Source organism: Bison bison, unplaced genomic scaffold (assembly GCF_000754665.1).
Source record: "Bison bison bison isolate TAMUID 2011002044 unplaced genomic scaffold, Bison_UMD1.0 scf7180017864362, whole genome shotgun sequence".
NCBI classification, from domain to species: domain Eukaryota; kingdom Metazoa; phylum Chordata; class Mammalia; order Artiodactyla; family Bovidae; genus Bison; species Bison bison.
In genome coordinates, this window is record NW_011494934.1 from 5,085,225 (window position 1) to 5,102,652 (window position 17,428).

Genomic DNA, 17,428 nt, shown 5'->3' on the forward strand with positions numbered 1-17,428 from the left:
TAGGTGAGTGATCACACCATTGTGATTATAAGGGTCATGAAGATCTTTTTTGTACAGTTCTTCTGTGTATTCTTGCCACCTCTTCTTAATATCTTCTACTTCTGTTAGGTCCATACCATTTCTGTCCTTTATTGAGCCCATCTTTGCATGAAATGTTCCCTTGATATCTCTAATTTTTTCTAAGATATCTCTAGTCTTTCCTGTTCTATTGTTTTCCTCTATTTCTTTGCATTGATCACTGAAGAAGGCTTTCTTATCTCTCCTTGCTATTCTTTGGAACTCTGCATTCAGAAGGGTATATCTTTCCTTTTCTCCTATGCCTTTAGCTTCTCTTATTTTCTCAGCTATCTGTAAGGCCTTCTCAGACAACTGTTTTGCCTTTTTGCATTTCTTTTTCTTGGGGACGGTCTTGATCACTGCCTCCTGTACAATGTCATGAACCTCCGTCCATAGTTCTTCAGGCACTCTGTCTATCAGATCTAATCCCTTGAATCTATTTGTCACTTCCACTGTATAATCGTAAGGGATTCTGGTCATACCTAAATGATCTAGTGGTTTTCCCTACTTTCTTCAATTTAAATCTGAATTTGGCAATAAGGAGTTCATGATCTGAGCCACAGTCAGCTCCTGGTCTTGTTTTTGCTGACTGTATAGAGCTTTTCCATCTTTGGCTGCAAAGAATATAATCAGTCTGATATCGGTATTGACCATCTGATAATGTCCATGTGTAGAGTCTCCTCTTGTGTTGTTCTAAGAGGGTGTTTGCTATGACCAGTGCGTTCTCATCGCAGAACTCTGTTAGCCTTTGCCCTGCTTCATATTGTACTCCAAGGCCAAATTTGCCTGTTACTCCAGGTATCTCTGACTTCCTACTTTTGCATTCCAGTCCCCTGTAATGAAAAGAACATCTTTTTTGGGTGTTAGTTCTAGAAGGTCTTGTAGGTCTTCATAGAACCGTTCAACTTCAGCTTCTTCAGCATTACTGTTTGGGGCATAGACTTGGTTTACTGTGATATTAAATGGTTTGTCTTGGAAACAAACAGAGATCATTCTGTCATTTTTGAGATTGTACCCAAGAACTGCATTTTAGACTTAAAAGAGCCTGGTGGGCTACAGTCCATGGGGTTGTAAAGAGTTGGACATGACTTAGCGACTAGATAACAAAAGCGACAGTCAGTTTGTAATGGAATTTTGATGGATGTAGCATTCTGGGAATATAATTTGTTCTGTTTGGGTTTATTCATTATTATTATACTGGGTAGGAATATGTAAATAAACTACTTTTAATTTCTGAGATTATGTTTTAAAATCAAACATGTATGCTCTTTGTTTTTTACCCTGCTGCTGCTAAGTCACTTCAGTCGTTTCCGACTCTGTGTGACCCCATAGACGGCAGCCCACCAGGCTCCCCCATCCCTGGGATTCTCCAAGCAAGAACACCGGAGTGGGTTGCCATTTCCTTTTACCCTGTGGGACACCTAAGTACTAAAATCCAAAGGGTGGGTTACTGAAAAACTGTCTGAGGAGCTTTTTGAAAATCGAGAGTCCAGAATTCTAAGTCTTTCATGTCTACGTCTACAGGGTTGGAGCTCTAAAATGTCTGTTTTTAACAAGCTCCCCTTGTGATGCTCAGCCGGGTTTGGCAACCTGTGGACTAGGTGATCTTGGGTTCCTGACTGTTGTTCAGCTTTCCATAGTAGTGGTTGGTGCCAGGTATTTTATATTATTGCTGCCAGTGCAGCAAGCCTTAGGAGTCCCACAGTAATTTAAGGATCTCTTAAAACAGTGACTCTCTTAGAATGCAGTTTAGAACCATATTGGGACCAGAATGGTCCTGGTAAATGTGTAATTGCCCTTGGTTATCCTTCCCGGTTTTATTGCTATTTCCTGATGTTTGGGATCTTAAGAAATAATAAGTCTATTAAAGATTCCAGTTAGGTCTGTAATAGTTTGCAGTCCACGTGGGGGTTTATGTTGTTAGATCCACAAGTCCAGAGAAGGTGATGTTCCGTGAGACACACCAGGTACTCAGAATTTGTCGATTGGGATCATAGATTGGGTGTGTGTTGAAAGACCCAGAAGTGGTGGTTGATTTATAGTTCTTTTATGTAGATACACTCTTCACGGAGGGCAAAAGAAACTGAGATTCTTTTCTTCCAAACTTCAAGCAAAGTTTTTCAACTAAACTTAGGATTTTTTTCTGTAAAGGGCCAATAGTAAACATTTTCAGCTTTGCAGGTCATGTAGTCCATTGCAGCTACTCAGCTCTGCCATTGTAGAATGAAGGCAGCCATAGATAGTACTTAAGTGAATGGGTGTAGCTGTGTTCCAGTGAAGCTTTATTTACAAAAACAGGTCCTGGGCTGAATTTGGTCTGCAGGCTATCATTTATTGATCCCTGGACTAGACCAAAATATATGACTTAAGACCAGATGGCTCTCAAAAATTTTAAAGATGTTCAGAATAAACAGATTGAAGTCTAAGTTACTTAATATTGTATGTAAGGCCCTTCACAATCTGATGTCAGCCTACCACTCCGGCCTCTTTGGTTTTATATTCTATCCTTAATGTACCTTTGGCTTGGCTGCCCTGGGCCATATACCAGTCCATTCTGAAGGAGATCAGCTCTGGGATTTCTTTGGAAGGAATGATGCTAAAGCTGAAACTCCAGTACTTTGGCCACCTCATGTGAAGAGTTGACACATTGGAAAAGACTCTGATGCTGGGAGGGATTGGGGGCAGGAGGAGAAGGGGACGACAGAGGATGAGATGGCTGGATGGCATCACTGACTATGTGGACGTGAGTCTCAGTGAACTCCGGGAGATGGTGATGGACAGGGAGGCCTGGCGTGCTGCGATTCATGGGGTCGCAAAGAGTCGGACACGACTGAGCGACTGAACTGAACTGAACTACGCCTGGTGACACACGTAATCTGCCCATTTTGACATTTACATTTCATTTGTCTAGATTGTGGTTTTTACTCTTTTCCTGGAGGTCCCCTCATCTCAGGCCTGCTGTTTAGTGTCTCTGGATGCAAAATAACTTCTTTCTGTGTGTACTTCATTCATACTGTGTTCATACTTCATTTCATACTTTACTTAACACAGTCTCCCCATATCATCCACTCTCTGTCTTCCTTTCCAGGCCGTTCCAGCAGTTCTACGTAACTGCTAGAGTGATCTTTAAAAAAACATAAATACCATTTCTCTGCCTAAAATCTTTCAGTGGTTTGTTCACTCAGGATGATCTGAGCTATGCACGACTCTCCGGTCTTATCGTTTTCTTTATTGCCCATACTCTTAACTACATTCCCCCTTGACTTTCTCAGAGATACCAGGTTCTTTCTAAATGGCGTGTACTGTTCTCTTTGCTTCAGGCTCTCTTCTACATGTTCTTCACGTGGCTGTCTCCTACTTTCTTCAGGTCTTAACTTTGATGAGAAAGACTTCCCCGTATCATTTATTTACTTATCTTCTGTCTTCCCAACCATACTGCAAGCCCATGAGAGCAGGGAGCATGACTTTCTTTAATCACTGTGTACCAAGTACCTCTACAGTGCCTAACACATGAGAGGCATTTAATAAATATATATGGAATAAATATAGACACTTTTGTCATGGCTCTCATTTCATATTATAGTTGGTTGTGTTTGGGTTTGTTTCCCTTGTTACATTGTGAGCTGCTGAAAAGCAGAGACTTTTTTTTCTTTCATTTATCCCTTTCTAGCACCTTTCATGGTATGTGGTACATGTTAGGTACTCAGTAAATGGTTTTTCTAAGGCAGTTACTACAAGTATGTAACATTGCTTAGTTCAGTACCTGATGACTAGGTTGTGAATATTTCCTTTCTTTTAAACCTTCTTCAGTAATTTAGTAGCTAGAAGACAGTTCTTCAGGACTCAAGTCCACCATCTCCTCTCTTTGCTGGTTTTCTAAATGAAGTTGCTATTCCACTCCCTCCCTTGCCCCCCAAGAGTTTAGCGGTTACAATATATATATGTCACACTGAGAGTTTATTTACCTTTTTTCCTTGAAATCACAGTTTTCATCAAAACAGTCAAATAATAATAGGCTAATTATATATTGTTTATCTTCATGGCCTTAGAATAATAACTTTATGAATGTAGATGGCATAGGGACTGAAAAGCTGAGAAGTCAAGTATTAAGGAGACCTTATGAGATTCCCTGCCACATTTCTTTAATCTTCTCCTGTCTTTTTCACTCCTGTAGTTCTTTTTCCAATGAGAATGTAGATATAAGACAACATTGGCGATAGTGGAATAGCCCTAGGATGCTAGGTTCTAGTTAATTTCAAACTGAGACTATCTTGCTTTGTTTATGTGTTTTGAGACATGGCCTAATGTGGCCTTGGAATTACAGAATAACTCAGACATATACCTCATGTTAGACTTGGTAGAATCTCTAGATTAACTACAAATTACATGTTTCCTTGAGATCTTCACTAGGGACTAAATCAAAACTGAATCTGGAGGACAGGTGTATTGCTGTTTGCCTTACCAACATGTTTGTTTTCTTTAACCTGGATGCACAATTTAGAGAAGACTGCTATATTCTGGGACTTCTTTTCCTTCCTTCTCTCCAGTCAGCCAACTCTCTTCCCTGCTCTCCCTTCCTTCTTTCCACAGGATTTAATTTGGGGATTTAACTCCAAACTACAGAATTTGAAATTATCTAGTTGAACATGTTCTTTTTGTAAGTCAGGCCCAGATAAATCAAGGGACTTGCCTGAAGTTACACAGTACATTAGTTGGAACTAGAAGCTCCAGTCTTACTTCCAGTTTAAGATTCCCTTCATTACGTTATAGCTGGATTGACAATAGATGGCTTCTTAATTTTTCTTGGGTCAAAAACTGTTTGTAGTTACGATTTCTGTGTTGGTATGAAGATGTTGTAAAATTTCTTTTTGACATGTATCTGTGTAACAAAATATGTGCAAATGTTAGAAAGCAATAATATTAAGGAATATATTTTGCATAGTTAAATGTGGTATTGTTTATAATCTGTCTCTAGTATAGACACTCTGTATGCATTGCAAATAAGAAATATGTAGGCATTGAATTTTTAATCAGTAACTAGGGCTAGCTGATAGTTCTCTCAGAGGCCTGGGTAATAATATCTCTCTTCTTTCCTTTTGAATATCAGAATCCCAGTAAGGAGTGTGAGCCTTATCGAAGAAATGAAGACAAACCAATTGCTCCTTGTGGGGCTATAGCCAACAGCATGTTTAATGGTATGATATAGAGATAAACAAAGATTATATGTATTATGCTATAGTTAGGAATATTTGTATAATCTTACAGAGACAAGAATGGACTTAGCAACTGAACAGGAACATAAAATTGTAAAATTCAACAGCTTTAAGATAAATACATAATATTAGTTTTGCAGTGGGATATTGGAATGCTTTATGACTTTCTTTTGTGAATTCTTATATTTTAAGAATTTATGTCTCTGAGAAGAAAGAAGCAGAGACAGTCTGCTACTTCTGGTTTCACATATGATAAACTAACTTTGAATACTTATACCACTAAAAAGGGGCTACAGCACTTTCTGATATGAATATAATATGAACCATAAATGTGAGACATGTATATAATTTTAAGTTTTCTGATAGTCACATTAAAAACAATAAAACCAAGTTAAATTAACTTTAATAATATTTTATTAAACTCAGTATGCCCCAGATATTATCATTTCAGCATGTAAGTGATGTTCAGTATATAGTTATTAGTGAGATATTTTATATACTAATTTTTTATATAAAATCTTTGATGTATATTATATCCTTACAAAACATATTCATTTGGACAGGCATTAATTTCAAGAGCTCTGTAGCAATATAGCCAGGGATTACCATGTTGAACAGTGCAGATATAGAATTTGGTTAAGCTAGAAGCTATTTAGCAATGTGTGTTTTTTTTTTAAAGAAGAGGAGAGGCAGATTTACCTTGCAACTTGTTTTATTTGTGTTAATATTAAAACATTTGACCTTACCACATACCAGCTAGCCATGTAGGAAAATGACTTGGAACTGTATTGAGGGAAGGCAAGTTCATCTAGGATCACAAAGTTACCATAGTTAATTCACATGTAAATAACCAAGAGCAGATGCACATCATGTGCCTGCTTTGTTAAAACTGCTTTGGGGAGCAAATACCAGATCCTCATTTCTCATGGAGTAAAGCTGTTACTATGGATTTTCAGTAGATGTTTAGTAATATCTCTCTTTTCTTGTGTCCAGATACACTAGAATTGTTTCAGGTTGGCAATGCATCTGATCTTACGCCTATTCCTTTGAAAAAGAAAGGTATTGCTTGGTGGACAGATAAAAATGTAAAATTCAGAAATCCCCCTGGAACAGATCCCTTAGAAGAACGATTCAAAGGTAAAGTATTACTGTTATCGCTTAAAACATAATCTAGGTATTTTAATGAAATACCTAAAATTTTCTGTCTTCAGGATCTTAAAAAAGTTTATGGTTTTTTAAAAACAACTTTTCTTCATGTCAAGTTAGGGAAAATATGTAGCATTTTCTAACGTTTTAAAATTCTAAAGGAAACATATACTGTTCATCTTGAATTTCTCTGGTATTTTCTTATGTGTTTCAGCTATAATCTTTTAAAGTTGTAACAAAGTTTACTTTAAACAAGTATTTATTTAAAATTTATAAGTCCAAATTTTTTTTTCTTTGCCTCCTTTATTCCATAATGTAATGTTTCTTACCATTACATCTTTGCATTAAGTCATCTGCCTTTTGGTACATACTCAGTAGCCTACTTTTAGTAATCTCTTGAGATATCAGTCAAATCTTTGTAATTATTTGTTAGGGTTTTATGTGAGGAATTGATTTCTCTTTAGATCTTAAGACTTAGAATATGACTATATTTCTATTTTTGCACATAGGGAAAATATTCATATTGTGTATCTTTGTTTTATCAGAGTATGACTTTTTATTGAAACTCTTAATAAAACAGAATATTTTGTCTCCCCATTCCACTCCCATCTCTCCTGTTTAAGGCACAACAAAGCCAGTAAACTGGGTTAAACCAGTTTACATGTTGGATTCTGACGAAGATAATAATGGCTTCATAAATGAGGATTTTATTGTTTGGATGCGTACTGCAGCATTACCTACTTTTCGTAAGTTATATCGTCTTATAGAGCGGAAAAATGATTTACATCCAACATTACCAGCTGGACGATACTATTTGAATATCACATACAGTATCCTTTTTTGGCCATGTACACAGATTCAAAGAATTTGAAAGGAGTATAGTCCAACTTTGTCTGTTATGTGGCATGCTACTTTGTACTTTAGTTTTGTTCACTGCATTTTTGTAAGAGTATGTGTATATGTATGAGAAAGTCTCTTTTAACTTGTTTCTTCCAGAAACATATTTAATTTTTATATACTTTGGACTAGAATTCAAGCATCTTATTTGGTGAAAAAGTGATCAGGGGTTCCCATATTACTTAGTAAATTATTTAAAATGTAGTGCTAGATTTATTAATAAGTTAGATATTTTTACAAGAGAGATTGTAATTGAGTTTAATACAAAGGCTAGTAAGTATACCTAGTGCTTAGCAAATAAGTATTGGTGGTAGTGGGCTGTTTCAATATTTTTTTTTTCAAAAATTTTTTTAGATATTAAAAATTAATGAATTTGTTACTTCATATCAACATAATTATTTATAATGATTCTTTTTACAGTACCAAAGCATTTTTATCATTAGCTGTATTGTTCTACCTTAATAATTTAGGCAGACTTTTAAGTGCTGATAAATACCATTTATTTCATCCTAACTCTATGTCAGTTATATTAAATACTCTGCATATATTATTTATTTCAAGCATTGTGAATCATCTCCATATTGTAGACAAGAATACAGGAACACAGAGCCTTTAAATAACTTATCTGAGATTACACAAGTAGTAGAAAAATTGGGGTTCGGAATCAAGCTGCTGACTCCAAAGGCTGTTGACTTTACCGTCAACCACAACTGTAGGCTGCACCCCTGGCTGGTTCAATCAAGTAGTCAGACATGTCCATATCAGCCTGGGTGCAGAGTCTTTCCTAAGCTAGAAATATTGGGCACTAACTTTTATTTAATCTCTAGCCCATTGCTTGTATATATCATGGATGAAAATAGCTCAGATATTAGCATTTAAATGTTTGCTGATGATCTTACATTTTTGATTTTTCATAACCCAAATTATGATTCATGGGGTCGCAAAGAGTTGGGCACGACTGAGCGACTGAACTGAACCCAAATTAGCTATAAATACATATTTTCAGTTTAGATTAATAAATGGTTGAATTAATAGACCTCATTTCAAAGTAAAGATCTATTTGGATCCTTAGTGGTTTGATTTTACACCTCAGCACACACCTGAGTGTGACCTGATAGTGACAGACTGAAAGTGTCCAAGTTTTTGAAACTCTGCCTACATAGCAGCAGTTTTAGACAAACAGACTAAATTTAGGTGCTGGTAGAGAGAATAATTGGAGAAGGAAATGGCAGCCCACTCCAGTGTTCTTGCCTGGAGGATCCCAGGGATGGCGGAGCCTGGTGGGCTGCCGTCTATGGGGTCACACAGAGTCGGACACGACTGAAGCGACTTAGCAGCAGCAGCAGAGAGAATAATCTTGAAGCTGTAGCCAAAGTAGAGGGCAGCCTGCAGCCTACAGCACAAGAAAGGGAAGGCTTTGGAGCACTCAGGGTTTCTTACGTTACGTTAAGTCACTTCAGTCATGTCCGACTCTCTGCGACCCCATAGACGGTAGCCTACCAGGCTCCCCCGTCCCTGGGATTCTCCAGGCAAGAACACTGGAGTGGGTTGCCATTTCCTTCTCCAATGCATGAAAGTGAAAAGTGAAAGTGAAGTCGCTCAGTCGTGTCCGACTCTTAGCCACCCCATGGACTGTAGCCTACTAGGCTCCTCCATCCATGGGATTTTCCAGGCAAGAGTGCTGGAGTGGGGTGCCATTGCCTTCTCTGCGGGGTTTCTTAGTTGACAGATAATCTGCACCAAGAAAACTGTTAGGAGAAATGTAGTCTTTTGAAAATCAGTAAGACAGAAATGAGACCTGCAAAACATCAAGGGTTGATTATCAAAACTGAGTCTAAGGTGGGAACTAGATATTAGAATTAAGGTATAAGCCCCCTTTTTAGAGTTGGGATATTGAGAGACTAGCTTGGGTGATTTGATACCACATCCCATAGAGTATTGGGTTAGTTAGAACTCATAATCATTCCTGGCTTGGGTTGTGATTGATTTAAGAACTAGTAGAGCTGAGCCTCCCATTGGAGTCACAGGGCCTGTCTTCCAGGCTGGGGAGCTACAGAAGCTGGAGAAACAGATGGGAACTCTCACACTTGACTCAAAAGATGCGTCTGAAGAAGTTGTGAACCTTTAGCTTAGGGACTTAGTTCTGTCTTCTTCTCTGCCCTAACTCTTGCCAGAATCCTGGAATTTGTCCATGGATGTAGCTCATCCAGTATGTTGATGTCCCATTTCTTCCTTCATTTCCACTCTGTTTTAGCCATTGACTCTGTCACACTGAGTTTTCTCATTGCTCCAAGTCCGCCATATAAAACTTTAGTGTCATGCTTTTTGTCTTGTGCTGCATCCTTCCACCTTCTCAGAACGACATTCTTGCTACACATGCGTTTTGAGCTCAGTGCTCAAAAAGTGCCCCAGTCCCTTCATTCTTCCTGTTTCTCCTGGTCTGTCAACCTCGTTTTCCTCTATGGGTTTCATTGCTATTTATCTGAAATATTTTTTTTCACATTACAGGCCTTTTACCCCTTCCTGTGTAATGAGAACAGAAATATCTGAGAAATGAGAAATTACATAACTCTTAAATTTAGTTGCTTTTGCTTGTAAACTATATTGGCTTCTACTACTAACAGTTTGTGAAATCAATCCTTTAGGGTAATAATTGTATAATTATTTTGTGATTTAGAACATTTGAGTAAGGTATCTATCATAGAATTATACCAATGAATTACAAGGAATTAAATGCCAACTTAAGTTATATTTTAAACACCAAGTAACAAGACATGGATGTCTTCCTATACAGTCTTCAGATTACCCTGTACATTCATTTGATGGACGGAAGCGGATGATCTTGAGCACCATTTCATGGATGGGAGGAAAAAATCCATTTTTGGGGATTGCTTACATCACTATTGGATCCATCTCCTTTCTTCTGGGAGTTGTACTGCTAGTAATTAATCATAAATATAGAAACAGTAGTAATACTGCTGACATTACCATTTAATTTTATATTCTGAAAACAAATTTACTGCATGTGCATCAAGGCCAGTCCTATTCAACCTAGCTTTCAAATGCTGATGTTCTGGTTAGTATGTCATTTTTGAAGTTGGCACATAACATTTTTTAAAAAGCAGTCTTTGTCTTCTGCTTCTTCCTTATGGATGACTTATGAAAATATATGACGGGTATAAAACAGATTAGCTATACTGATCATATCAACACTGTAACTGCTGAAATGGCATTATGATGTTTCTTTTTTGTTGGGACAGGCTGTGTGATGCATAGAGCCTCTTTCATGTGAAACGCGTCTGCTGCTTATATGTTTATGCTGTGTTGATGATAATATATTGACATATGATACTGTATATGTGTGCCTGTTGTGTGAAGAACAGGATTACAAGATGTATAACGACTTGCTAACCTTTCAGGATCCAGAGTTACAAAAAGATGAAGACCAAATCTAAATAAAACACTTCATCATTTTCATGTGTCGTGTGTAAAGGCTTAAAGTACCATCTTTGTTGAGGTGATTCCTGTCTTCAGCTTATCCAGTACAATTGTCAAGCTTAGATTTGATTTCAAAGGACATGCTTAACCTGGCTAGCATAGGAATTAATGCTCGTGTCTGAAGAGGTCAGGTGGGTCTCAGGAGAATTTAAAATTCCACTTCCCATTTTGGCTAAGATGTTGCAGTCAGGAAACTCATCTTGCTGTTTTTACACGTGACCATTTCCCTTGAAGCTTACACTTCATCAGGGATCCAAGAATATAGGTGAGAGGGGAAAACTTCTTGGCAGACCTTGTCTTCTGTCTCAACTATAAACCAGGTATAAATGTTCAAAGGAGACTGTTTTCATTCTTGTGGTATTTAACATTCAGAAATTTGCTTCAGCATTGGAAATACCTCAAGCTGTTTTTAATTTGCAGGTAAGTGTTTTGACCTAAGTACTAATATTATATTTCTGAGATTTTAGAAAACAGTAACCTTTATTTCCTCTATATTTCAGTTTTTACATGTAGGTTAAATGTGGATGTGTATGGACATTCTCTTTAGTTATGGCACCAATTGTTTTGGTTGGTTTTTCTCAGACGTACTTTCAAAAGAAATTCTTTAAATTTCCTAATTAAATTCTGGAGATTTTGGAGTATGTACACGGTAAATTATAATATATATGCTTGAAGTTATTTTATTTTCTATTAACTGGAATTATTTTTAATATTCCTTCTTGAATAAATGCTGTAATTTGTTTGCTATGAAACTGATTCTTGAATGTAAACTTATTTTTTCACATGCATGAAATGTATGTCTTAATCAGAGGTGGCTTAATTGCATTGAAATGGCTGTTTTTTTTTTAAACTAAAATAACTCATACGTTTGTATAGAAAAATGCCTGTTTGAATTAAGAGTTTGTAATGGTTTCCTTTGGTTATATGTTAAATCAAAAGGTCTGTGTAATGTATCAATTTTGACTACATTTTTTAAAAAATATAATGTAATGGTAATAGTAGAAATGTGCCACACTTAAGTTTTGTACAATATGAAATTCAGTTAAAAGAACTTGTGGTTCATACTTAACAGAATATTACTTGCATGAAGTACTTAATGTTTGGTTATCCTGAAGTTTCTGAGTGCATAGGGTATTCTTTGTGTAAAACTATGTTTTTGTCAGTCGTTCAGAATATGGTTATTTATTCTGATAATTGACCCTCTTGCACATGGCAGTGTATTTTCTGGGATATATCAGTAGGGGAGAGGGCTTCTGCCAGTATTTGCAGGTTGAGTTTGTGCTGTTTAAGAAGGACTGACTGCCATCCTGCATCTCTTTTTCTAACTGGGGGACCAGGATTGCCACTACAGAAAACTCGAAGAGCCTCTCCAACCTTTTGTCATCTGTGGTGAAGATGGAATCTTAAAATATATTTGGAGTTTTATCTGTTTTTACAAATACATTGATGGCCTAAGTTCTCCCTTGTCTGCTGCCATTTGAGTTGTAAGGGATTCCTGTTGCTAAATACGAAGAATGTGGAACACTCATATGGCCTCTGTGACTGGGGGAAGGAAGGAAAACATTTCTTTCTTATGGGCTTTATGCTCACTTTTGGAAACACCAATGTCATACTCAGCTTTCAAAGAATCAGAATGCATTTTAAGACAACTAGGTTGAGTAGAAGGCATTGAAGAATACATTAACTTGCTGGAAATAATTGTGATATATGAAGTTCCCAATTGATGGAATTATTTAATATGTAAAGACTAAGAAATTTCTTTGAAATCATAAAGCAGTTTAAAAATAAATTGGTAAAAATAACTGTACTACCTAATAGAGAATTATTCAACCAAGAGAAGAGTCAAGTGACTATTATTTGTTTATTGGTTAGTAACAGTTTATTTGTAAGCTTGATTATATTGAAAGATAACTTACTGTTAGTATATTCTGTATTAATAAAAATGAAAAATATTAATTTTGCTATGTTTAAGTGTCTTGCTAAAATAACAGTGCCCCAGTATTGTTGTTAATATTTAGCTCTAAATTTTAGCCCAAGCTCAATGAGTCCAGGTTTTAACATTTCCATACCTAGATTTGATTGCCATCTGTATGTGTATTAGTCACTCTATCAGCATTAATTGCAAGATATATCTACACTACTGAGCAGCATCTGTTCTCCTTAGGAAGTGGTCAGAGTATAACCTCAGTTATAGGCAGACAGGCTAGATTTGGTATTAGAGCAAGAGAAAATTTTGGTAAATAGAAAATGAAAAACTGGTAGGGAGACAAGGGCGATGAAAATAATGAAGAAGGTAGGGAGGGGGCATAAGAAATGAAAAGCCAGACTAGGAAAGAGGAGCAGCTGAGAGGTAGGCCTAATGGTTGCTGCTAAGCCTCTCATCTCCTGTCTTCATGGGAACACTGCCTTCGCGTTACTCTGTCATCCTGTGCTGGTTAAGGTGCAGAATTCTGTTCTTTGTGAACATGGCTATTTTGAGGGGAGGATGGAGGGAGTAAGGAAGTGCTGTTTCAAGGAGAATTTGATGCATAAATGTAGTATTTGGATAATCTAGCAAAGTGTATTAGAGCTGGTTTCTTGCCCATGCCCTTCAGTAAACATAAAAATTATATTTCCCCTAATGTCATTTGAAATTTCAGAATAAATATGTCTAAAATCGAGTCAGACCATGGTGACCTTATTTCCTTTTATATATCTAAAATTTATCAAACTAATGTACAGTTAAAAAAATATCTGAAGGCATTAAGATGAAAAACAGCAGTACCTGCTCCAGCTTTTCTAGAGGTGATCACTTTGATTTCAAAAGTTGTTACTTTTGGTATTTATCTTGGTGTATCTAAATAACATGCCTATTCTACTATTGCTTGATTTAATAACTTGAGACCTTATTGTCTTCTTGATGCTATTACTGACGATTTAGCTAACACACATATCTCCCCTTCTCCTACTATATAGTTATAATATTTAATAAACACATTAACTATTGTTTAATTATGACTTTAAAAATACTGTATACAGAAGAGCAAAGGAGAGCACCAAGATTATACTTTGTACACTTTATTTTTCCCAGAATTAATAATCATTCTACTTTTTACCATTAACGTAACTTTCTGGAAGCCTGTCTTAAAATTTTTCTAGCTTTTCTGGCAGGTCCATCATGTTCTCATTGTTAGTCTTTTGATGGGTTTTGTCTCCAAATATCAGATAACCCGATTCCCTGTTTTTACTAGGAAGGTCTGTCCTGCAATCGTCCTTCTCTGCCAGTCTGTGCTGGTGATTTTTTGGTGAGCTACACAGCTGTTACTCCATGCTCTCATTGCGCCCTCCTGTGCTGGATCTGATGGGGCCTAATTTACTCTCTTGTTTACTGGAGCTATTTTCAGTTTTTATGTAGGTGAATTTCCTCCCATTTCTGGCTAGTCTGAGCAATCTATTGTGTATGAGTGGACCCCAAAAACTTATTGAAAGCTCTTTGTTTGTGGGCTAGTGCTTGGCCAGTGATGGCCTCCCCAGCATAGTGCTACTCAGAACTGCCGCTTATGATAAAATGCTTAGACAAGTAATAAATGGTTGGCAGGTCAGCAACTGTAGGTAGATTGAATTTTGAGAAGTGCTGCATTAGGGAATGACTGTCAGGGAACCAGTCCTTTGGCTGGAGGCCTTTTCTGTGGGACTGTTCAGTTTTTCTAGGGATGAATTCTCTAGTCTTCTGCAAAAGGAAGGGTTGAAAGAGGATCTGTCTCTTACTGCTCTGAACTTTCTGCTTCTTCTGCCTTGTCCTCCCCCTCAGTTTCTGTTTCCACTTCACATACTTCTGCTATACCTGTCCCTTTGTATATGCTGTCCACCTAGTTGTCTCCCATTACTTTTTCCAGATAAAAATTCTCTTGTCTTCTGCCTGTGGGAGACATGACGGAGGTGAGAGGTGGTATTTGTCAAGAGGCAGAGGGGTGGAGATGTTGGGGATCGGACCATTCTGTTGTATACAGTTTTCAGCTACTCATTTCAGGCCGGTCCCTTGACTCCACTCTGCTGTAAGTTCTCCTTTCAAGTCTGAGCTTCTCCGGGGTTTTGGAGCCCATCAACATGCTTCTCAGTGGTATCCGTCCCCTTGCAGTCCCTTTAGATGCTGGCTCCCTCTGTCTTGCTCAGCCATATTCCATCTCCTTTCTGTTTTCCAGAATTCTGTTGAAATTGATTTCTGTTATTGTCTCCTTTTTACTCTCCATCATTTTAGGCTGTATTTTTTAAAATATTCTTTAGACTGTCATACAATAATCATTACTTTTTGTTCTTGTACAGTTTTGTGAATTTTAACACATGTATAGATTTGTGTAACCATCTTGGAATACAGAGCAGTACCACAATCCTGTCTCCTTTCTACTGTACAGCGTTATAGTCACCCTTTCCTCCACCCATGAACCCAGGCAACCACTGATCTTTTTTCCACCCCCATAGTTTTGTCTCCTGAAATGTCATAAATGTATTCATATGTAACCTTTTGAAGCTTGCTTATTTTATTCAGCATAATGCCTTTGAGATTCATCTAAGGTGATATATCTAAAAATACCTCTTTCAATTCCTTTTCTTTCATTTTATTGGAGTGACAGACTTCTGGGACCAATCCACTATCTTAAACTGGAACCACCTGGAAGTACATTTTGGTGATTTTATTGTGTTTTTAAATTAATGTGAGCTTATCTGTACTTCACAGGCTTTTCTATGAAACGGTGATGTGGAAGAAGACTAAACTCACCGTACACCACTTTTACTGTGAAGACTGATATGCCGCTTTCTGCATTTCTTGTCCTTTGTTGACAAGAAACGCAGAAAAAAATAGCTTTACAAGTACATGTCAAATAACAGTTGAATCAGTGGGCTAAAATAATCCCTGGGTTGTATTGTCTTCCCTTTTTCACAACAAAGCTTGTAAAAGGGAAATTATATTTTAATACTGTCTTCAGCTAGCCTTTCGCTTCACTATTGCACTGTGGCCTCTTCCCTATCTGCATCTGAAAGATCCAATAGAATAATACAGTTTTTAGAATCAGGCTGACCTGGCTCTTAAATATATAAACTGTATCTTCAGATAATTTAATCTCCTAAACCATTGACTTATCATTTCCTTGCCAGTAAAATGGGGATTTTAATACCACTTGACAGATTTTGATTTGAAGAATAAGGCAAGTGATAGATGATAAGCATTTAGCACAAAGTATAGAAAAATGGCACTCAGTGAACAACTTTTTGTCAAATCAGCTGAGCCCATCCCATCCTAGCCTGGGCTTTCTCTTAACATTACTCGATGTGGTGAATGGTATGAGCAACCATCTTACGAGTTAAACCAGAAATCTGCTCACCTCCCCAACTTCCCAGTCTGATAAATCACTACATTCTGTTGATTTTTGAAGGTGCTTCCTCATTGTTGACTCTCTAACCCATCTTCTAACCTACATTCCTTTAGCTCCATCTCTCTTGCTGCTGACGTCAGGTTTTGTTTGGATTTCTTGGATTACTGTAATGTGTCAGTCCCTTAGTCGTGTCGGATTCTCTCTGACCCCTTGGACTGTAGCCTGCCATGCTCCTCTGTCCATGGGGATTCTCCAGGCAAGACTACTGGACTGGGTAGCAATTCCCTTCAAGTGTCTGCTAATTGTCTCTCTGTCCTAGTAACTCATATCCAATCCAGCCTTTTTACTACTACCAGAATGATCTTGAAATAGAGTTCTGATTCTAAAGCATTTGCCATTTAAACCTTTAAATGGCCCAAACACCTTCAGAATAAAATCTAAAACTCATTAAAAACCTCCCGTCGTTCACTATTGCCTCACGTTTCCATCTGTCCTACCAAACCAAACTACTTGCATGCTGTTCCCCAAGAGATCTGTTCACCATCTTTTCTTCACCTTGCATCTGCTGTGCCTTCTACCTGCATACTTTCTCTGTTGACCCATATCTCCTTGCCAGCATTTTCTCCCGTGGTAATAGCTCACATTTACTGAATTGTATCATTTACTCTTCACAGCCACTTGATGATGGGTACTAGTATCTCCATTTTACAGATAAACAGGTATAAATAGAGACATTTGCCTTCCTTCATATTACTATTCAGGGCTTCCCTCATAGACCAGTCGGTGAAGAATCTGCCTGCAATGCAGGAGATCCTGGGTCGGGAAGATCCCCTGAAGAAGGAAATGGCAGCCCACTCCAGTATTCTTGCTTGGAGAATCCCAGGACTGAGCCTGACAGGCTACAGTCCATGCGGTTTTAAGAGTCAGACACGACTTAGCAACGAGAGAGAGAGAGAGAGAGAGAGAGAGATTACTATTTAATGACAGATCTAGGTTCTGACTTGCAGGTTCTTAACTTGTAATATTTTTTTTTCTATTTTCACTCCCATCCAGGCCTCTGTTTTACAGTTCCTGTAGTAGATTATATGCTTGATGATTATTATACCTGTTATTAATCATGTTCTTGCCCTAAGTGTGGAATGACTTTTAATCTTTACCCCATTTAATTCTACCAGACCTTGCTAAAATTCAGCCTTTTAAAAACATTCCTAATGAACACAACTTTCCTTGAGTTTCCCGTAGCAACCCTGTATCAGTTACCAGAGA

The 17,428-nt window shown here is 37.5% G+C and overlaps 1 protein-coding gene across 1 annotated transcript in view; it reads left to right on the forward strand.

The window, feature by feature from the left end:
* Nucleotides 1-13,471, forward strand: part of TMEM30A (transmembrane protein 30A) — a 45,857-nt gene extending 32,386 nt beyond the window's left edge. Inside the window, exons 4-7 of the mRNA XM_010855261.1 lie at nucleotides 5,165-5,252; nucleotides 6,264-6,407; nucleotides 7,040-7,246; nucleotides 10,115-13,471. Coding sequence (XP_010853563.1) covers nucleotides 5,165-5,252; nucleotides 6,264-6,407; nucleotides 7,040-7,246; nucleotides 10,115-10,308 — 633 coding nt within the window. The 3' untranslated portion in view covers nucleotides 10,309-13,471. The remainder of the gene's footprint in view (nucleotides 1-5,164; nucleotides 5,253-6,263; nucleotides 6,408-7,039; nucleotides 7,247-10,114) is intronic.
* Nucleotides 13,472-17,428: the final 3,957 nt, after the last annotated feature.